General features: G+C 53.6%; 1 protein-coding gene across 1 annotated transcript; it reads left to right on the top strand.

Annotated features, from left to right (window-relative positions):
• Nucleotides 1-7521: 7521 nt before the first annotated feature.
• Nucleotides 7522-21440, top strand: LOC308673040 (uncharacterized protein; the record flags this gene model as incomplete). Its single annotated transcript, XM_081336418.1, has 6 exons — nt 7522-7624; nt 8400-8459; nt 9226-9340; nt 15826-16092; nt 19918-19980; nt 21287-21440. 6 exons carry the CDS (start codon nt 7522-7524, stop codon nt 21438-21440), a joined length of 762 nt encoding a protein of 253 aa, XP_081192544.1.
• Nucleotides 21441-21453: the final 13 nt, after the last annotated feature.

Raw genomic sequence — 21453 nt, 5'->3', positions numbered from 1 at the left:
TACTTGGGTATGGTTAGGAGGGCACTTACCTTTCTAGGCTGCCCTATCTATGTTTCCTGGTAAAATACATGGGAAAATCCCATTGGAGGAAAATTCCACTTAGGGTTAGGGTTAGGTCACCATGAACTCTGAGCGCAAAATGGACATCGCCAACACATATTAGGAGCGTGTTAGGTTAGGAGTGAAGGAAGGAGCACTCTCTGGGTTCTTGAATGGGATTTTCCCATGTATTTTACCAGGAAACATAGATAGGGCAGCCTAGAAAAGTAAGTGCCCTCCTAACCATACCCAAGCACTCCGAGCTTGTTGGCAATGTCCATTTGCTCTCCGAGTTCATGGTGATGTAATCCTAACCCTAAGTCCATGGTGGTGAACCTATGGCATGCATGCCACAGGTGGCGCGCAGAGCCCTCTCTGTGGGCATGTGCACCGTCGCACCAGTCCTAGGCCTTCAGCTGGGTTTTATAAAAACTTTTCGCTTTAGGTCTCTGCCGTGTGCAAAAAGATAGTTCAATCAATCAATTTCAACTTCTCACAGGAAAAAAAAGATGTTTCAAATTTGGAATTGATTGACTGAACTTTTTAGTCCCACTCAGTCTGCCATTACCACCACAGCCGTGCCCAACCAATGGGCCTCGCCCACCCAATGGGCCATGCCCACCTGGCACCCGATGATACATAAGTGGGCTTTGCATTGCAGTTTGGGCACTCGGTCTCTAAAAGGTTTGCCATCACTGCCCTATACCATATCAGTCAAATGGTTGTTCAATTTCTTCTTAAAAATGTCCAGTGTTGGAGTATTTACAACTTCTGGAGGCAGGTTGTTCCACTGGTTAATTGTTCTCACTGTCAGAAAATTTCTCCTTAGTTCCAGGTTGCTTCTCTCCTTGATTATTTTCCATCTGTTGCTTCTCGTCCTGCCTTCAGGTGCTTTGGAGAATAGCTTGACTCCCTCTTCTTTGGGGCAGCCCCTGAGATATTGGAACACTGCTATGCACACAACCCACCTGTTTATTTCAGAAGGTCATTTCAAGATCCAAGGCTCTTTACTGCTGTTACTGCATAAAAACTTTGGCAAAAGAAAACAGTTCGGAAGTCCTCTAAATCAGGAAGTGTCCATCATTTATGTCTGGTAATGATTTCAGCCATGGCCAGGTCAAGGATGCAGCATCTAAGCTTGGCCTCCCTTGGAGGTACAGTCCAACTATCACAGTTTTGATATAGTTGATAGGAGAATTTGTTATTTGCGATGGGGACTTTCTGATGTGCACTATTTAGAGTCCAATTCGACTAGAATGGCATCAAAATCTTATAACTAAGAAGGAGTCATTTGCATTGTGTCACAAAAGCAGCTGCAGATGGCTCAGCTCCAGATTCACAAAAGTGGGAGGGGCCTGAAAGGTGGGGCATATGAGGTGGGTGGAGCTTAGAAAGGAAATGGGTGGAGTCAGAGTTCTGGCCATGGAGGATCTCAAGGTCAATGGCCAAGGGCTGATCTCCTGTAGCTGGGAGAGGGGCTTCCGTCATCGTGACCTGCTGCCCTCACTGCCTGAGAGAAGAACCCTGTCTCTGTTTCTCCAAGGCCTGTTCCTTCTGGAACACAAGGCTTGGGGTGGGCTGGGTCAGCTTCTGCGCTGCTCTCCCTGCTCCTCTCAGCAGGTGGTTGCAGTCCTCTGCACACCCTGCCCAGGCTTGTCTTTCAGTCTCTAATAAGCACTGGCAGGCAGCGGAGAGCGCCAGAGGAGAGCGGTTCCTTGGCCTGCTGAGCAGCTGCTCAGGCAGAAGAGAAAGCAGCCCAGGCCAGCTGGGAGGCAGGAGGGAGTCGGCCACCAAGCTGACTGCAAAGGCTCTTCTGCCTGGAGGGGCTAGCCTCCCCCTCCCAGGGAGGTTTGGATTGGGGGATGCAGCTGCTCTCTTCCTGGGCCAAGGGAGGCTCTGTGGAAGGGTCCCAAACTGGTGGTCCCAGCCCTCCCGCCCCTTGCAATGTTGCCTTCCAGGAGCGGAATTGCAGAGAGTCAGGAAACTCGAAGGGGGTAAACTCCTCAAAGTCGCATTTTCTTAACTCACATTTACCGAATGTATAGAAAAAAATAACAGAGTACCAAGCTAATGAACTATTAATTACTACCGTCAAGGTCTAAACCCCCAAGATCTTTCTGAAACATTTCCGAGGGGTTTGGGAGGGGCTACTCCCTTGGGCGGGGGGTGGGATTGTCGTTGCCCAATCCCCCTTCTGGCATCCCAACCCACTTCGGACGATCGGGAGACCAGCTGCCCTTCACACCGCGCCCTTTTGGTCCTCGCTTCGGCGGGCGGCTCACAGGAAGCAGGAGGGCGGCGGGGCCTTTTACAGACCGGCAGGGCGAACGGGGACGCGGGACAGCAGGGCAGGAGCCGCGCTCGGCAGCTCATTAACGCGCAGCGGCAGAAGCCGGGCCCGTCGGGGGGTCTCTAATTGGCCGCTCACTCGCTCGCTGCGGGCCGCAGGCGCCCTGCCCGGCCAATTAGCGGCAGAGTCCCCCCCCCCCGAGAGATCGGCTGACAAGATTGGGCGCGCGCCGGGGCGAGGGGCTTCTGCGGGAGGAACCCAACAGCGAGCGAATCCCAGTCCCGGGCCGGGGTTCTTTCCGGAGGGGCCCCCCGCGGGCACCCGGCCCCCTTCCCAGACCTCCGCCCGGCCGAGCGCTGAAGAGCCGAAGCCAGATGGTCTTATGAGATTGGGGGGGGGGAGAGAAGTTCTTGTCTTCAAAGCCACTGAGGCCCCCTCTTGGACAGACCCCTGGCCCTGTCACTTCCTGGCCCCTTGCAAGCTGCCCCCACTGATGTGAGTGCTCCTTCCTTCGCTGAGTCACTTCTTCAGGGGGAGGCCCCACTCCCATCTAGGCTGTCATGCGGACCCCTTTTTAAACGCACAAAGACCATGTTGCTGGGCTTCCCTGGGTCTTCCTTTCTTGGTCATTTGCCAGATCTGGCTCAGGGACTCAGCCCAGCCCTTGGCCTCCTTCCTCCTGCTGATAGAGCCCCTGGAAGCTTGCAGAAGCCCTTGTGGCCTTTCCCAGAAAGTTCGTAGTTTTTTGTGACTCTTGCCTTGTGAACCAAAATTCCACAGGGTGGGGAGTCTGTTATAAGCCTGTTTGCACTGGTGCCTTAGCCTCACAGGAAGCTGGGAGACTTTTGTTGCATGAGGCAGGGCAACATCTTTCTCAAGGCTCCTGTGCTGAGTCCATTGGAGCTAATAGATGGAGATAAATAATTCTCCAGGGGATGCACTGGAGTCAAGAGAAATCTCAGCCTGCCTGAAAATCTTACAGACAAAATGCCATCCACAAATTCTAGTAAGGATGTTTTTACGTGTTAACGCCATCACCAAGGAAATTAACTGCAGTGGGACGGCGGAGATCATTCACCAGACAGCATAACTTTGTCAAAGGTTTGTGAAAGAAAGAGGGTTTTTCCTAGACTCCTAGGAAGCACCCATTTCAGCGCCAGTGTATGCTCCTCACTGCTAGATTGGATGGAAAAGTAAGGCAGTTCCTGCTTTATTAGCCAGCCCCCCTCTCCCCACTAGGCATCACTTACTGGGACTGGATTAATGGAGCTCAACTGGAATCTGACATGCATTCAGGAAGCACCAAGCTCTCAGTAGGAAGTTAAAACTTACTGGATATTTTACATTTTGCATTTTAGGTCTCCCAAAAGCATCCTTCAGATTTTGTGAACTTTAAGGCAGCGCTCTTTTTTTGCGGCTCTTGTGGGTTCATCCAAGAGTGCCCATCAATGAGGTTCGGTGGCTGCAGTTGCCACTGTTTGTAGCCTCTGTCTGCAGAGAGCAGGGTGAGCGGAGCCCCAGGGCCTCTTGACCCCTTCTTGGGGCCTTGAGGGAGGGGCCGTGATTGTGATCCCTCCAGGCTTCATCCCCATAAATGGAGGCCGTCTGATCCCTGGGAAATTGGCAACTCTTTGGAAACGACACGGGCCATCTTTGTATTTCAGATCCAAGTTCGGTTTCTGAAAGACTGCAGCAGAAACCCGATTTGGTTTGCAGCTCTTGCTAACGGAAAGGCACCGCCATCCACTTTGGCATTCATGACCTGCCCCTCCTGTTGCTTTCTAAGATTTCCCAAAATCCAGAACTCTGGGTGTGTCCCAGATCTATGGCAATGTTCCTAGTGGAGTTTAGAAATGACCTTGACTATTGTCATTGTGGCCAGGCATTCCTTATCGCCCTCCTTGACATGGTCTCTCTTTTCAGCTTCTCCAAACCTGGGGGGGGGGGAGTGTCTGGAGAACTGCAGCAGCACTGAGCCTCCCCCACCTTCTATTCTGCTTGCTACAACTCCTGCGGCTGCTTCATTGGCTGAGCACAGCTGCTCTGCAATTTTAATCCCAGCCAACTCCACCCGGCCTGGCCCTTCCTGGCCCTAAGCCAGCCTCCCCAGCAATGAAGGACAAGCAAGAGAGGCACAGGAAGTGGCCGATTCCTCAGACTCAGCACTGCTGACGCTTCCAAGACGCTCCATGTTCAGCCTGGCAGAGGAACTGAGGGCGCTCTGCAGACGTCTCACCCCGCTGGGCACCTGCACCTCACAGCCTTTCTCAGGGCCCCTGAGTTTCAAGGCCTCGGCCAAATCCATCGAACAAGGACTGGGCTGAAGTTCATTGAAAGACCCCCCAAAAGGAGGGAACTGCTGGGTTTGGGGAAAATACTCAGCGGGCGGAGGGGCTGGCTGCCGGGAACCAGTTGCTGAAACGATGCTGTGGAGCAGAGGACAGGGAGTGGCCACAAGGGGAGGGGCTGCAGGGTGGCCGTGAGACTCCAGCACCCCAGGGAAATAGACCCACCTGTCCCAGCTAAGCAAAAACTGATGTTTTGGGGGTCCCCAGTTGACCTCTCTTCCCAGCCAGAAGCCCGAGTGGCAAGAGGAGCTGCTGAGAAGGGCCAGCTTGGAGGCAAGAACTGCTTTCTGCAGCCAGGAGGCCTCCCGCTAACAGCGTCTCCCAGGAGGAAAAGCCTCCGACCCTTTTGCTGCCAGCACAGAAAAAATGCCCCTTTGGTGCTGCTGGATGAAGTTCTCTAAAGGATCTTGCTCAGAGGAATCCCCCCCCCTATGTCCTCAGGAGGCACTGCTGAACCCGCCTCCCTTCTTGGAGCCCAGGATAAAAGGCAGGAGACAAGGATCGCAATTCCCCTGATGTGAAGACCAAGCCTTGTTCTGAAGCAACAATAAACTCTGGTTGGCCAGAGGGTGCTGGGGAGATGGATTCCTGGAGACACCCCCCCCCAGTGGGTTGGGCTGAATGGTTGCAATGGGGGGGTTCCTATTGGCCTTGGGGACAAGGGGCATTCTGTTCCCGAACAGAGAGGCTGGGTAGGGCAAGGCAGGCTCTGGTCACTGCCAGCCTTCAGCTGGTGTTCCAGACAAGACAGAGGGTTGCTGTGGAAGGTTGGATGCCCTCCATTCAGAAGTGTTCTTTCTGCACATTTTGAATCCCTTGCATGTGTGTATGTGTGTCTGAGCGACACAATTCAGCTCTTTTGCAAGGAAATCAGCATTGTCTGTAACTCAAAAAAGGATTATATGCCAAAGCTGGCTTAAAGTTGACCTTGCTCTCTCAGGACATTTGGGGAAGACGTGGCTTGGCCCAGATCCAATGGAGTAGCCTTCTTTCTGCCTTTTCCCTCCCCCCTTTTAATCCATCCCTACTGTGCTTCCAGTTTCAGAGGGGGAGGGGAAATCATCAGGCAGAGCCACTTGAGGGCAACAATAGATGCTGGGAGGGGGAATTCAAGGGCATGCAGCCCCCTGTCACCACCTAAACCCACTCCTAGGCCTCCCAACTTATTTGCCCCCCATGTCTGGAAGAAGCCCCCTTTGGAAGCTCTGCTCTAAGGTGACACCCGTTTGCCACAGGGCCCCCCTCCAACACTGCAAGGAAATTGAGCAATGCTCGTTTGCTCAATGCCTTTTCCAGGCAGTTCCTGTCTGTAGAAAACCGCTTTCATCTCTCAAGTGCCTCTTGGCAGAAGCCTTTAGTTATTCATGCCACCTCCCGCCCTCCTGGCTGACTCTGGTGGACACCTTGCTGGGCTCGGGGTTTCAACAGCCTGTCCAGGGTCTTTCAGACACTTCAAGCTGCAGGGTATGACTGCTGGGGGGCTTTGCCGGAGCTAAGAAGATGCCCTGAATAGGTCAGAGAGGGGAGGGGGTCTGTGAGGCCCCTGCCCACAGGAGGGGCAGAAAGGTTGGTCGCTCCTGAGGGCAGGTAAGGGTCTCCGACTGACCCTTAATCTTTCCACAAAGCTCCAAAAGCAGAAGCATCCCAAACAGCAGAGATGATAACTGGGCTCAACTCACTTGCTTGGCTTGCTAAAGGAACAATCTGGGGCGGGGGGGGGAGATGTGGAGAAACCACAATGGGAAAGAAGAAACAATTCAGGCCCCTGTTTGGGTAATTCCTTTCTCGGGGCAACTGAGGGGTCCCTGGGACTGTGCAGCCTCTCCAGTTCTTTTTCAGTTCTTTGGTGGCGAACAAAGCAAAAGGGGGGGGGGAGGAGAATCAGGCCCTAAACTAGAGAAGCCTGCCTGCAGCAATCCCTCCCCCCCCCAGCCCGCATGGTCCTTCCTGGTGGGAGGGGCACCTTGCATTCCTCCCATCAGGCAACTCCTTGCTTTTCCTCTCCTCTCCCAGGGAGGGCACTCAGAGGCCGATCTTCCGAAAGGGAAGCTGGGGCGGGGGGGGGGGGAAGCTCCCGGGTTCCCTGCAAAGGAGAGGGCCATGCAGTCCAACAGCCACAAATGCTGCCAAGGGAGCCCCTCCAGCCAAGAGCCCAACAAGTGCCAGGCCAGGGGGAACCGGACTCAGGGCCGCGGCCCCTTTTCTGTCTCTCCCGGAGAAGGATGGCATTTGACCTCTTCGAAGAAGCCCCTGGGCCAGCACGCCATCCCCGGGGGCAACTGGGCTCCCCTCTTTCTTGTGCCCACCCCTTTAGGAGCAGCAGGGAGACCCCTTGGTCTACCAGTCATGCTGACCTTTCCACAAGTGCTTCAGAGCGGTCCAGCAGGCTGGGGGCCAAGCGGCTGTTCTCCTCCTCAGGGGTCCTGAGGGGCGACTGACCATGGAGAGCCAGGACTTACACCAAGGGTATTTAGAGAATGGCCACCCGTGGCAAGCCCTGGGAGAGTGTTCCATGACCTCGGAGAACCTCCTCAGATGCCCCTCAGCACAGTCCTGCTGCTTTGGCTGCTTTGACCACCCAGGCAAAGCCAACTAGAAAGACTCTGTGGGACAGACTAGACCCACATTCTTCCTCTTGCTGAGGCTCTGCTGGCCCAGGTCAGGCTTCCCAGCTTGGCTGCCAAAGGACCTGTGGGCCTCTGTGCCCATCTCTATAAATTATGTTGCAAATGAATTTAAAATCACTCTCTGGCCAGGGCAGGAAATTGAACTGGAGATTTTTCATATGCTTATTTTAAGGCGAGCAATGCTGCATCCCATTTGGGCCATGAAGGATGTGCCTGTATGCAAAACTTCGTTATCACGGAAATATCAGAGAAGCAGAGGGAGGAAGGGGCTGCAAGAAAGCACCCAAGCCCCTGCTTGAACGACATGCGCTCACGGATAGGTTGGACGCCATGGAGAGAGCATGGAATGGATTGGACAACATCCATTGTGCTGCACAACATCTGGCTAGCATGCCAGTCAAGGACACACAAAGGACTGTGACATAAGCTTAATGGGGAGGGGACGGGAGAAGGGGCTCCATTTTCCAGTAACCAGACTGAGGAGATTTTCTCCTTCATATTTCTTAAAAGGGATTTGTAGCCTTGCATGTCTACTCCATCTTTCAGCTCCGAGGCATGAAGGCAATCAGGATGTGATCCTTTCGCAGGTAAAGGCTGCTGTGAGAAGGAAGCAAAATGGAAATCTGGAGACCCCCCCAGAATCGCTCCCCTGGCTGGATAGGACAGGACAGAGCCGGTGGCAAAATTCACCCTCTCTCCTGTCTCCCAGAGTGGAAACCTGAACTGATGCTCTGGGGCCCAGGTTTCTCTTTTGCAGATGCAGGTGGAGACTGTTCATTTCCTCTTGAACTGCAGCGCCTTCCGCTGTTTCGGCTGGACTCCAGAAAACGTTCCGAAACGCTTCCATTGCTGCATGCATTTTGAACAGGGGATTAATGTCATTTTAAGACTACCCATTTTATTTCTATACAATCCAATATAATGTTTTTTATTTCAATTAACTGATGGTCTAAAAATAATTACTGAAAACATTTCTTCCTGTCTGTAGATTCTTACAATTTGCAGAAAGTATTTTTTGTTACCGAACCTTAGAATCAACTTGCAAATTTTGCAAGGTTTCTAATGCTTCTCTCTTCTGGATTGTTCTGTTTCCAGCACTGAAGCGGGTAAAGAAAGAAAACAACGTGGAAGAAACACCTGGAGGTGGAGACAAGGGTGGGAAAGAGACCCACCAGCTCCCATCAGGCCTTCCTTCCGTAGGTTCCGGGAGAGCCTGGGGTTTCGCTAGGGGGCGTGGCAGGCCAGAGGAAGGGAGGGGGGAGAAGGGGGTAGAGTTGGACCAGTTAGAGAAGGGGAGGGGGCAGCTGAGGGGCCTCCATTTCTTTCTCTCCTTGGAGGGCAGGTGTCTTTCCCTCCTCCAGCAGCCTGGTACAGCCAGAGGCCCAGGAGCCAGTGGGGGCTTTCTTGGGGAGGGGAGCCAGGACAGAAGGCTTTTCCCAGCAGTTGACCAGCCACACGTTCTCTGGCTCTCGGGCTGTGCAAGGAGCACGCTTGGGGTCAGATGGCTCAGTAGTCAGAATGGCAAGCCCACCCCCTAAGGAGCTTGTTCAGCCCCACCCCTCACCAATGGCCCCTCTCCCAGTGGGGCTTTGGGGGACAGCACAGGGAAGAGGCAGCGAGGAGCACCACGTCTGTTCAGATATGGTGACCCCCACGCTCTCACTGCTAAAGGGGCTTCTCTGCTTACACTTTGGGGAGGGATGGAGGGAGATTAATGGAGGATTTCTTTCTTGAAATGAAGTTCACCAGCAGAGGAGAAGGAAGTGTGGAACAGTGATATTTCCATGAACGCATCCACGACCAGTCCAGTAGGTGAGATGGGCAGTTTGATGGTAGACAAGGCAAAGTTTTCCCTCTCCCCGGCATACACAAAGTCCACCCCTCAAGAAAAGCCATGAAACCCTGCTCCACTCCTCCACAGGGGAGACCTCCCAGCCGAGCCAAGGTGCTAATCGAGCAAAGGAGAGGACTTTGGGGGACTGGTTGAACAGCTTGGAGGCCCGACACCCTTGCTGTCCTGGCTGGTGTGGCAGCAGGTAAGGCAGCTGCTGGCATCTCTCTGGCAACGGCTTAGGTGGGATTAGGTGTCTCCTTGCCTGGGCCGCTGGGTGTGGGGACACATTTTTTTTGGGGGGGGGAAATGAGAGACGGCCACGGCAGCCTCTTGTGGATGGAGGTGATGGTGCCCATGTTTCTCTGGCTGTCAGGGGGAGTTGACCAGGCGCATTTGGCCTGGGCCCCGAGACGTTCAGCTTCTCTGAGGAGGTCTAATATGCTTCCTCAAGGAGCTGTTTGGCCAAACAGGGATGGTCCCAGGAGCTTCTTTCTGCAGGAGGCCCATCCGGCGTAGCCCTGCCGGGGGTGGGGGTGGGGTGGTAAACGGGCTGCTGAGGGCTGAACCTAGCGGCTCTTTGCGGGCAGAAGTTCCTGCCTGGCATTGGAGACTCCGTGGGCTCTGCTGCCAGGGGGCGCTTTGTGGCTGCAATGGGGAAGCTTTCCTGGCCATGCAGGGCCAGTGCAGGCTTGGCCTTGGCCCATTTTATCACCACCAATAGCTGCTTAGACGGAAGCAAGGGGCTCCTATGCAGGCAATCCCGTGCCCAGATTCCCGACAGTTAGAAGAGCCCGGAGAGGGGCCAGCCTGCTTCTCCCAAACGGAGGCGCCCCTTCTTTGCACCAGCCAGGGCTCCGTTCTGGGGACTCAGGCTTAGCAGAGGGCCAGCCAGCCAGAGCCGAACATTTATTCAGTCCCTTATATCTACCTTTGTTCTTTTCATAAATACCTCAAGGTGGCAAACTTACCTAATAGTTTTCCCCCCTTCTATAACAACAACCCTGCAAGGTGGATTGGGTTAAGAGAGAGTGACTGTTCCAATTCACCCTACTGGCTTTTACGCCACAGCAGGGTTAGAATTCACCGTCTCCTGGTTTCAAGGCTAGCACCTGATCCATCTCACGCTATTTATTGCCCGTTTCTTAAACATTAAACCCATTTAATCCAGGAGAAAAGAGGAGGCAGCAAAAGGCCACAGAGCAGCTGGCACAAATGCCAAGTCAGGTTCGTCCTTCCTCCCCCCTTGCTTTCCCTAGCCCTTTATTGCCCCAATTAAGAAGTCCTAAAATGTAATCATTAACCTGAACAGTCCAGCCTTGTCGCCTCTGAGGAAGGGGCCAGTGAGATCCAGAGGGGGGGGCTAAAGTCACACCTCCCCCAGCAAGGCACTGGGGGCATGCTGGCCACAGACACTGCAGAGGCTGGTGGGTGGGAACTGCTTGCCAGCTGCCTAGATGCCTCTGCCTGGGCAATCCAGGGCTAGGACTAGGACAGACCCCTCCCCACTGCAAATGCTGGGAAGGCAGAGCCTTAGTTGGTGTGTGTGGGGGGTCTTTTCTAGAGAGCCCTGCTCTAAATGTGGCCAAGGGAATGGATGAACCCACAGCCTGGGCTGGCGGAGAAGCCCAGACTGGTGAGCACTGGGGCCCTCTGGGCTTACCCCCCTGAGCAGGTAGGAGGAGCAGGGCCCTCTGCTCAGCGGGCTTCTCTCCTGTGTGAGCCCCCTTGGGAAGAGTCTGGTTTTCTTCTCAGGTTTATTTCCTTATCTATTTAACTGTGTTGCCCCCCCCCCAATTCCTCTGGGGACCTCCCACTGAGCCAGCCCTTCTCTGGGTTTGGGGTGGCTGTGAGTGGGAGCAATGGAGGAATTTCTCCATGGGGTTCAGAATCAGGCAGCAGAAGCAGAAGCTCTTTTTCCCCACCACTTTCCCAGGGCTGGGTTGATGTATAAAGCGTCCCTAGGAAGCAGCCAGGCAGACACCGCCCTGGCCAAAGGAAGTGGGGACTGGACTCTGCCCCTTACAAAAAAGTGGGGCCACACAAAGTAAGCAGAGGGAGTGACCAGAAAGGGGGGGTCCCAGAGACCCCACCAAGCTACCAAGACTTCAGTGCATTTGTGCTCATCGGGAAGGAACTAAAAGTCTCTCTGCTAGGTTGCTTACCTCCAGGCGCAGAGACAAGGGAGGGGGAAGGGCGGAGGTTGGCTGTGCACAATTGACTTCTGCTTATCACTCCAAGAATTGAAACAGGGAAGGGCCCACTCCTTCTCTGCCCAGGGATATTTGTTTGGGGGACAGCGGCCCCAAAGCAACAACATCTGAACGCCCAGTTGCTTTTTTCATGCTTGCTGACAAGCTTTGGATTCCAGGCACATGCTGGCATTTCTGAAGTGCCAACTAGCCATCATAAGGAAGGCAGAGTTGAAAAAGAACTCAGGACAATAGGTGTTGCATCACCAGGGGGACCCGGCAGGCTGTGGGGAGCCACTTGCACCCTCCAGCTTCCCCTACGTGACCCAGAGGATCGGCGCCACTTGCCTTTGTGCTGTGTGTGTGGCGGGAAAGTGAGGCTGAAAGCCAGCAGGAGGCCAGTCTTACTGTTGGCCCTTTGGCTTGGCAGGCAGCCCCGTGGCAATGAGTGGCCCAGCTCCCTTGTGTGTGGGGGGAAACAACTTGCCCTCCCTGTTCCTGATTCTGCTGGAAGAGAAGGCTCTTCTCTAAAGTCAGCGCCATTTACAGTTACTCCAGCAATTCTCCAGGCTGCAAGAGAGACCCTTGGCAGGGCAGGAATTGCTAGGCAGGCATCCCGCAGCATTTCATGGGCTTGTCCAGGTTCTGCTTTTGGCTCTCACCTTTGCTCATGCACCCCTAAAACTGAGAGTGGTTGGGCCAAGGCCAGCCCATTCGCCTGGCACCGCTGCCTTTCCAGAAAGTTTCCTTGTTGGACCCTAACCGCTCAGCTTCAAGGAAGCCCATCCTCATTGTCCATTCAGCCGGCCTTAGGCTCCCTGAGATGCAGGAGAAGGGTTTGAGTGTTGCCCTTTGTATCCTGTTCCTCCCACACCCCCTGCCCCTTGGAATGGCCAGTCCTTCAAGGCAGACCAGCCCAGGAAAGCAATGCTATGCATGGCTTTTATCTGGCTTGGTAGCAGCCTTTCTCCCATCCTTTGAGGCCGTTGTCTTTGCTTTCTTTGTTGCCAACATCTCATCCACTCGGCTGTCATTCTGTGGGTTTTGGGATTCAGGCCAGGTCTGGTAGTCAAAGCAGGTATCAGGCTGGCCCAAGTTGGTGGTGTGACTTACCATGAAATGCAGAGCAGCAGCAGCAGCAGCTGTGATGGGGTCTGCCCTCCCTCCCCCGCTCCTGGGCACCTGGCTTCAGAAACCCAGCTTCACAGACTCCGGGAGGACACAGCCTGCATGGCTGGGGTGGAGAGGCTCCACCTGGCATGGAAAGCCCCCTTTTCATGCTGGAATGTCCACAGTGGCCTCGGTGCGAAGAGCAGAAAGTTCCAGGGGGCTGTAGCTCTGCCCTGACCTCCCTTTGGCTGTGGCTGTGCCCTTGGATGCCCTGTTGAGTCAGCCGTCCCAGGTGGGGAGAAGGAGGCTCTGCTCAGTTGCCTCCTGGCATTTGGGATGTGGGCCAACTTGGGAAACCAGAGGCTTCCCTTCACCGGGGCTTCCCCAGCTGAAGTCTCACTGCAAGGGAAGAGGGCTGCGCGGCCTCCTGTGCAGCCCAGCAGCACGGCCGAGCCAAGCCAGCTGGAAGGACATGCATTCATCCAGAGGAGGGGAAGCTGCAAGAAGGGGAGGCTTCCCTGGTGTGGCGTTCATTGGTTTTCCTCTGCCAAGAGTTCTACTTCTGATTGATGGAACAAAATGCCAGCGTGAGACAGGATTGCTTTAGCGCAGTGGCCGTTTAAACAAAAGACTTAAAAGCAAACCTTCTGGAACACAGGCCCTCAGCCTGTGGATTTCCTCTTCTTCACTGGCGGGATGTCAGGAGCCCTCTGAGCGAATGGGATGGGGACCAAGAAGAGATCCTGCTCAGCATAGACTTCTGGAAAATCTGCAGTTATGTGCAGGGAAGAGTTACACCGCGAAGCCCAGCACAGGGTCAAAGAAGGCAAATGCTCAGCTGGAAGCTTCCAAACAGCCTGAAGTGTTACCAAAAGCATAGTGGATATTATTTTATTTTTCATTATATGTTAGCGAATAGGGAGCAAAGATGAATGGTGAGTGTCATTAAGAACAGGCGAAACAGCGAACATTTAAGGGAAATGTTGATTCTTTTCAAGTGGGGATCTAGTCTCCTTGGAGGGGTGGCCAAAACACCAGGAAATCTTGCCCTGCTTTGCAAAACGTCTGCAAAGGGGCACAGTTTCTGCCACTTAGAGCTCAGAGCCAGGAAGGCCTGGCCCGGCCTCGCTTTTGCCTTTGAGGAGGAGGCTCAGGGTCCCGAGATCGGCATCTGCACCAAAGGCGAGGGCCGCTCTCCAATGACTGGGCGGCTGCCCTTCACGCCCTTCCTCAGCCCAGCCTCCAAGGCTCACGGGAAGCTGGAGCTCCAGAGCTTTTCTTTTACCAGCCCAATTGCAGCCATCTCACCACAATTCTAGTTTGTGTTTCCTTTTGCACTTTTTCAAACAACTCCAGAAAAGAACACCCTGATTTTCATATGTGATTCAAAGTGGCTTCCCCTCCCGTGAAGGGGCTTGGTATAGGGATCCCTACCCCCTTGGAGGGCAGTGACTGCAAATTACAGGCAAGATTTGCATTTTACAATTTCTGGCACTCCACAAGGAACACAGTGGTCAGAGGCACCACACAGGTTGATCTGTGGCTGCAATGTTTCTGTCTCTTTTAATGCCAGTTTCCTTCTGCCCTGCTCGTCTTTGGCTCCTTCTTCCACTTGCAGAGGCTGGAGGGAAGATGCTCTCCAGCCACCCGTCAGGCTCCACTCAGGAGGTGTGCTGAGAGCGCCTGGCAAGTGGGGATTTGAAAGACCTTCAATTAATTTCTGTAGTCATTGGGAACCTTTTGGCTTTTCCCCTCTGCTGCCTGCATTCCAGGCTGCTTCCATCTTAACTTCCAATGGGGAACAAAAAGGTAAATGAAAAAGGAATTCTTCTTGGGGAGATTTGTTTAAATCCTTAAAAAACATGGAAATATATAACCCAACTTGAACTTTACTGGGGGTAGAATTACAAGATTATTAATTGCCTAAAAATACTACTAACCGCTGAAGAGAGATCTTTACAGTCCAGACACCCTCCAGGGTCTTGCAGCTGGAAAGCCATTCTGGGCTCGTTGGATGACCTCAGGAGTGCCCAAATACTGGACAGCAGCTTCCCCTTTGTTCTGCCTAAGGCCTGGATGCCCAGAAGCCAATGAAGGCCTCTTGCAGCCCTGAGGAATCCCAGTGTTGCTGCATTCACACATAGATCTTCGGAGACCTCAGGCACTTCAACACCCCTGTGGTTTTGATGGAGCCCTCAAAATAGTTCGTGGCAGTCTGGCAGAGGAAAATTTATTTAATTCATGGAGAGTTATCGTATCAGCTGCTTTTAATTAATTACACATGGCTTGTTAAATGTTGTTTGATTTCCCACCTACCTGGGGGAGGGTAGCCCTCAAGTGATCCTTCCTATGTCCTACATGGATCAGAAAAGACACATTTCCCCTGTAAATCAGCCAAAGGAGTGAGAACATTGTGTGCAGTGGAGAAGACAGGCGTCTCTCCCCCTTCCTCCAGAAAGGGTCTGTGCAACCATTCGGCAGAGAGAACATGTGCACACCCATCACTCTGTGGGTGGCAACCAAGCAAAAATATTTACCATGGCAACCGATGAAGGGAGCACCCAGCAAGTTGTTGCAAGCCAGACAAAGGAAGTTCGACTTCTCAAGCCTTCTCAGCTTCTCCTGCCTGGTGTTGACTAGGGGCTGTTCTCTGCAGACGGCTGCTCGTATTTTTGCCTACCCATATGACAAGCATTGGTTTCTTTTTACTTAAGTTTGATCTGAAAGGGTCTCTGTCTTGGAAACAGCTGTCTGAGCTAAGAGTCTCTGAACCAATTACATGTAGTTTGTATAATGAAATCTGGGTGGTCGCCTCTCAAAGAAGTTCTTAGTTGTCCTGTGAAAATGAAGCACCAGCAAAAGCAGCTGAGATGGAAGTCCAGATGCCAGACCCACCAGGGACCCCCTTCCTCCAGTACAGCTCAGTGGGGAACTGGGAGAGTGTTTGAGGGACGGAGGTATTAATAGGTCCGCTTGGCTGGTCCGAGTAATCAGAGGAGCGGCTCTGAAAGGCTCTTCCTTCTGTAGTTTTCATTCCCCCCCCCCACTAAGGTCAGCATTCCAGCAGTACAGACAAGATTAGGAAGAAAAGGAGGAGGGAGTTAAACCAAGGAGCAATTAAGTGAGCGGTTTTAGGCAAGGGACAGTGTGATTCGCCAATGTGCTTTACCGCTAAGAGCAAAAATGAACTTATGTCAGCCCTTAATTCTGGGATTCACCACACTCACAAATATGTTCCCCTTTCTGAACATCCTTATTTACTTAATATACTGCATGGCTGCTTATTGTGGAAGGAGAAGATAATATAATCAGCCATGATGCCCATTTCAGTAAAGTATATGTTTGTGGGGGCTTAATCAGTAGTTTACATCTTTTTGCTGCTCTGCAGGACTAACGTTGGACAGCTGTTGCAAGCAATAAACTCCACCAGGAAGCAAATGCTGTGGACACAGAAGGGTGAACTACCAGATGCCTGGATATTTTCCCCTGAACCAGTGAAACCGACTTGCTGGGAGCTGCAGGATCTCCTCTTGGCCTTCAGCTGCAATTGGCCAGCTGGGCAAAGCTTTCTCCATCCCCAAACCGCCCCCTTGGTTAACCCTGCTAGGAGCAGCTCACCGGCTGCACATGTTTCTGTGTGCCAATTACTATTAAGGTAAGCAAGAGCAGCAGAGTTCACAGGAATGGACTACAGGGAAGGGTGAGAATTCACAAATATCATGTGCCTTTTGTGCAGTTTTTCCAGTGTAGACTCCAGCCAGAGTTGCTATTTCATCTGTTAAATCAACACTTTTCCTAAAACAAGAAAAAGCGGATTGCGCATAAACAGTTGCGAATAATATGGCAAGGATTTTGCAATCCTCCCCCTTGAGTTTATACGGTACACAATCTCCAGTCCTGCTTGTGTAAGGCACCGTCTGCCACACCACAGCCAGATCTGAGAACAAAAGACCAGGAATTGCGACATGCCGTGGCTTGAGCCTTCCCTTTCCCAGCCAGGGAATCTGTGATGATTCCCGAAGGGCCACAGGTGAGTCAGTGGCCACCAGCACCAGAGACGGAAGCGGCCTGCAGTCTCCTGGTGGGGGGGGGGCTTTGCTGACATGGAGGGAGGGGAAGGAAAGGACCCAGGAGGCAGGAAGGAGACAGGCAGCAAACAAGGAGAAGTGGAGCGGGGCGGGAAGGCTGTACATCGCCTCCTAACGCTGGGAAATTAGGGCACAAAATAGTCCACAGTCCTGAGAAGAATGTGGACAATCTGCACAACTGATGACATGGGGGGGGGGGATGGTTCTCTTCTTGGGAAGACTCACATCCTTTGACATCATTTGGAAGGGAACTCTGTCATGGGGACTTTCTTGGCCTGTTGTAGTTCTCTCAGCCCCCCTGCAGCATTTTCCCAGCTGCAGCTTCTCCTTGGCACCAGCCCTGAGCAGGTCCCTGGCCTTCGCTGGACACTTTTTCACACACATTGAACCGCCTGAAGCTCAGAGGACACAGAACATGTGTGAGTAACAGATTACGCACAACAATTTCTCTGCTGAGCGCAGGCTGGTCCCAGCCTGGAATGGCAAGGTTCTTCTCCTTCCTTTCGGTAGCCTTGATTTTTATACAATGCCCCGAAAAGGAAGCAAATGCACACCCCAAACCCTGCACAGGTCTGAGCACGTCCTGTTGAGAGACTTCTGGCCCTCCAGAGAAGGGGAGACTCAGCAATCTCTGCAGCCGATACCGATGAGTCAGTGATCCCGGCAAGATTTCCAGCTGGTGGGGGCAATGACACACAATTGCCCAATGTGTATTTTCACAAGGATCCATCTTATCACCTGAGGCTTCCCTGGTTATGAGCAGATTTTGAGCAGATCCCCCATTTTCATGTTCTGTAGCTTCTCAGGGCTTGCCCACCTCTGTGAGGGAGGGGAATCTCTACCCCAGGAAGCAGCTTCAGGACACGGCAGCCCTTGCCCCCCCCATGGAAGAGAAGAAGAGGCTGGGGCTCCCTGCTCTAAGACCTGAACCCCTGGATGTCCCCCCCCAAAGTCACGTTCAAAGAAGGGACTACTTTTCTTCCAGGGAATGAGGAGGCAGGATTTGGGGATAAAGGGGTCTGATCTCTCCCTCCCCCCCAGCTGCTGTGCAGGGCTGGCAAATGCTGGGCAGCAGCAGAGGAGGCAGCAGAAGGGAGCCAGGTGCCTGCTAGAGCCACTTCCTGCTGCCAGGTGGGCCTTGCCCCTCCTGGCATCAGGGCCACTGGGCAAACACTTGGTTCCTGTTGACATGGCAGGGAACATCAAGGTCCGATTGCAAGTGTGGGAAAGGTGACGCTGGCGGTTGGACAGGAAGTGGCAGGCCCAGCCTGGCCGCCACTGAGATCCACCTGGGCCTGCAGCCTCAGCACGCCAGCCCAGCCCCCTTCCTGAGCTGCACGCGGGGCTGTCCTCGCCGACACTGCCCTGTGCTCAGCCTCTCTGTCCGAGGTGGTTGGCCAGTTGAGGGGCCCCCTCCTATGCCTATGTACACGGGCTATGAAATGGTTTGGGGGCCCAGAGGGCCCGTGAGCTGTGGGTTCCTCCCTCGATGCTAGTCCTGCTTGCTGTTTCCACCACCCTCCCCCATCGAACCCCAAGGCTGGAGGAGCCCCAGGCTGGGTGCTCTTGGCCTTGGGCCAAGGCGAGTCCATTGTGCGTGTGCTGAATTTCACACTGCTCCAGAGAGGCTCCTGCCTGGCTCTGGGCTGGAAGAGCCGTCCAGTCCAGCCCTAGCCAGTTGTTGTCCCGCCAAGGTAAATGTTATCACCCGTGTTTTGAAGCTTCGTTGCTTTTAAAGAATTGTTTCCATGAGAAACCAGCTTTGCAAACACTCCTCACCGAGGAGGCCAGAGGTGAAAGGAATAATAGGCACATTCCTGCAACATGACACACGCACGCACACACCAGCTTAACTCTTCGCCTGCTGCGGCCGCCTTGTTTATTGCTCTGGGATTCCAATCTGTGGGGCTGGTGCCTGCCCCAACTCGTCTTCCCTGGCTCCTCTCTCTCCTGGCTGGCTGGGCAGCCTCCCCCTCCAGGCAGCCGCTCCCTGTGATGGCTCCCCAATTGGCCCCCCAATGCGCAGACAGCGGAAACTGCTCTGGAATGAGCTTCCCATTTATTATTTCAGGCTATGGAATTTAATTTCCTTTTAATTTGTTTTCTCTTGTGTTTAACTGTTTTAAAGCCATTGAAATAGCCAGCCATTCTAATAGGCTAATAGAAACAACTGTTGCTCTGCCCTGGAGAGGTTTCTTCCCTGTTTGTCCTTCTTTCCCGCCACGTTTTGTGCAGAAACCCGGCTGCCTTCCCTGCCCCCCCGGCATCCTGGCACTGCTCTCTCCTCCCTGCCCAGGAGAGGCTCCTTGTCAGATGACCGCAAGGCCAATCCTGGGACCAAGGTGACGAAAGAGGGTGGGGGCTCTCACTGGGGGCTGCCTCCCCCTGACTCCCTCCAGGCAAAATACTGGGCATCAGACTCAAATCCAGGGGGACAGTATCCTCTCTAGGCCCCCCAGCAGACCAGCCACCTGGTCTCTTGGCCCAGAGGGGACCCACAAGCTCTGCAGACCAGCTTCCCTGTCACGTCAAGTCTGGCTTTGTGCCCCAGGCTGGGCTCCAGGAAAGGGTCTCCAGCTGCAGCTGAATGTTGGGAGGAGAGCAAAGGAAAGAGCTCCCTCAGGGGCCTCAGGATGCCTGGGGAGGGGCGGGGTGTCCTATGTTTGCCCCTTGTGGCCAGCAGAGTCTGGGGGGGGAAGGAATCGGAGTGCAAGTCTGGCTCTCTTCTGGGGCCACCCAGAGCCTGGTCTGCAGCTCACAGGCACCCAGTTCCCTGGTCTTCCTGTTGATGGGGGACAGTGGGCTCACAGACTGCACAGGCTGCTTTGGCAAAAGCACATGTGTTTGTAAGTGTGTGTGTGTGCACATACATACTTATTCACACTCTTCTTACTGTGGTTGTCTGTCTGAGCCTCCTCACCACCCTCTCCCAAAATCATTTCTCCCATGGTAGCCGGGTGTGTGTGTGTGTGTGTGTGTGTGTGTGTGGCAACTTTCAAAGCCAGGAAGCAACTTGCTTGGGGGTCAAAGGTGTGTAAATCACACTCACCAGCCCAGAAGGAGAGGAGCAGAGAACTCAGGGCACACCAGTCGATGGGACCCGGCTGATCTCAGGACAGGCCGTCTTCCACCGAAGCCCAAAGGCAGAGCAGCTGAGGGACACTCTCCCTCCACCATCAGGGGGCTGGGTGGGTGTCTGAGGCTCCCTGCCCCCCACTGCTTTTGCGGGGGGGGGACTTGCCAAACCCCATGGGTTGGAGCAAGACCCCTGCCCCACGTGCAGCCCCTTTCCCTTCCGCCCCAGCCAACTCTGTCAATGATTGCCGGGATGAAAGGTGCTCCTCATTTCAGCAATAAAAGCAAAGCAATGTGTCAATCTCTTATCTTGCCAGCAAAGGTACGGCCTTGATCCTGTCAGCAACTCCCTTCTTGGACTGCCAGAAAGAGCCACACAGGTGAAGCAATGATCTTCTGCTTGGGCAGTGGGCAACATTAGTAGGCCTTTGTGTCCATGGAAGCTGCCCGGCTGTCCCCAGTTGAGGGTCAGGGCCTCCCGAGACAGAGGTTGGGCCCAGAGGAAGAAGACCTGGAGATGAGGGGGAGGACGGTAATGGGGGTTGCCAAGAGAGCCTGTAACCAGGACTGTGAAGAAAAGCAGCATCTGCCGGCAATTCCTCTGCAACCCAAGCATTGGTTCTTTAAAGTGGGAAGGACATGGAAAGAACACTGAATGTCCAAGTTAGGATGCACAAGGTCGGTGCTGCAAATATTCATGATAATAAATTTGCCATAAAAAGTTGTAGGAAAATTATAAGGATGAAGTTTGAACTCAGATTCCACCAGCACTGGAAGTAAGTTCAGATCACTCTATTTAGACCCCAGTAAAAGCAAATCCTCCCTGAGTCCCAAATCCCCACCAAGCTCTCTGCTCCGACTCCTGTCCTTTTTCTGGCCCAAGAGGGCATGAAGGTCGAAGAGGCTGCCGTTATCCACACAGCCTGGGAGGCGAGTGCAAATGCCAAATGGTGCAAACTTGGCACGCAAGGAAAGGCAAAACTAAATCAGGAATCTTTGGCAGCTGCCATAGGTCTTTGCGCTCCAGATACCTCCCAACTGCAGCTGTTGTTGATGGAGGGCCTGAGCTGCTGTTCTTCCAAGTATGAGCAGAAAAACATTCTTCCTCCTCCTTGGAAGTGCTCTAGGGAATGCGAAGTTGCATTAAAGTGGGTAGGAGCAGCAGCTGGCCACCTTCGGCAGATGTTAAGGGTCCTGGGGACCACACCTTTATGGACACCAACTTTGCAGTATCATCTTTTGCACCCAGAGCATGGGGCTGCCCCTATGTTCAGCCGGAGGGCCTAGTATGGAAACCCCCCTTGCTTGGAGAGGCTTCGGACTTTTTCTTCTCTCTTACCCGGAGAAAAGGAAGAGGATCGGTTTGGGTGGAGCCCCAGCCCCTCGTCTGGGAAAGGCTGAGAGACGCCTTGTCTCTGCCATTAAGAGCAGGATGGCAAAGCTCCAGATGGCTGAGGGAGGCGACGGGCTGGACGATCACCTGTGGGGATGCTGGAATCCCGGGATGTTCCAAGCTGGGTGTTGCCTGCCAGCCCTTTTCCAAGCCTGGATTCTACCTTCCTCAGCAACATGGACCCCGATGGGTTCCGCAGGGTGAGCAAAAGTCCCTGCAAAGACCCTCAGCTGCTTGTCTGCTCAGAGGTCTCTACTTCCCGCCTTTCTTTCTGATCTTGGTCCCTTTTGCAGGATCGTGTTTCAAGCAACTGCTGAGAGGACTGCACTGAAAATCTCCAACTGCAAAGGCTGGTTTGTCCAGAGGCCTCCAAAATTTATCCAGATTCATCCTTTCCCCTTTTCAGAAGGGAAAGCTCGGTCTGTTGACTTCATCCAGTTTAACTAAGAAATAAAGGAGG

This window comes from Vipera berus, assembly GCF_964194415.1.
Source record: "Vipera berus genome assembly, chromosome: 11".
Taxonomy (NCBI): Eukaryota; Metazoa; Chordata; class Lepidosauria; order Squamata; family Viperidae; genus Vipera; species Vipera berus.
The sequence above is the reverse complement of the archived record's forward strand: the minus strand, read 5'-3'. Positions and strand labels throughout refer to the sequence as shown.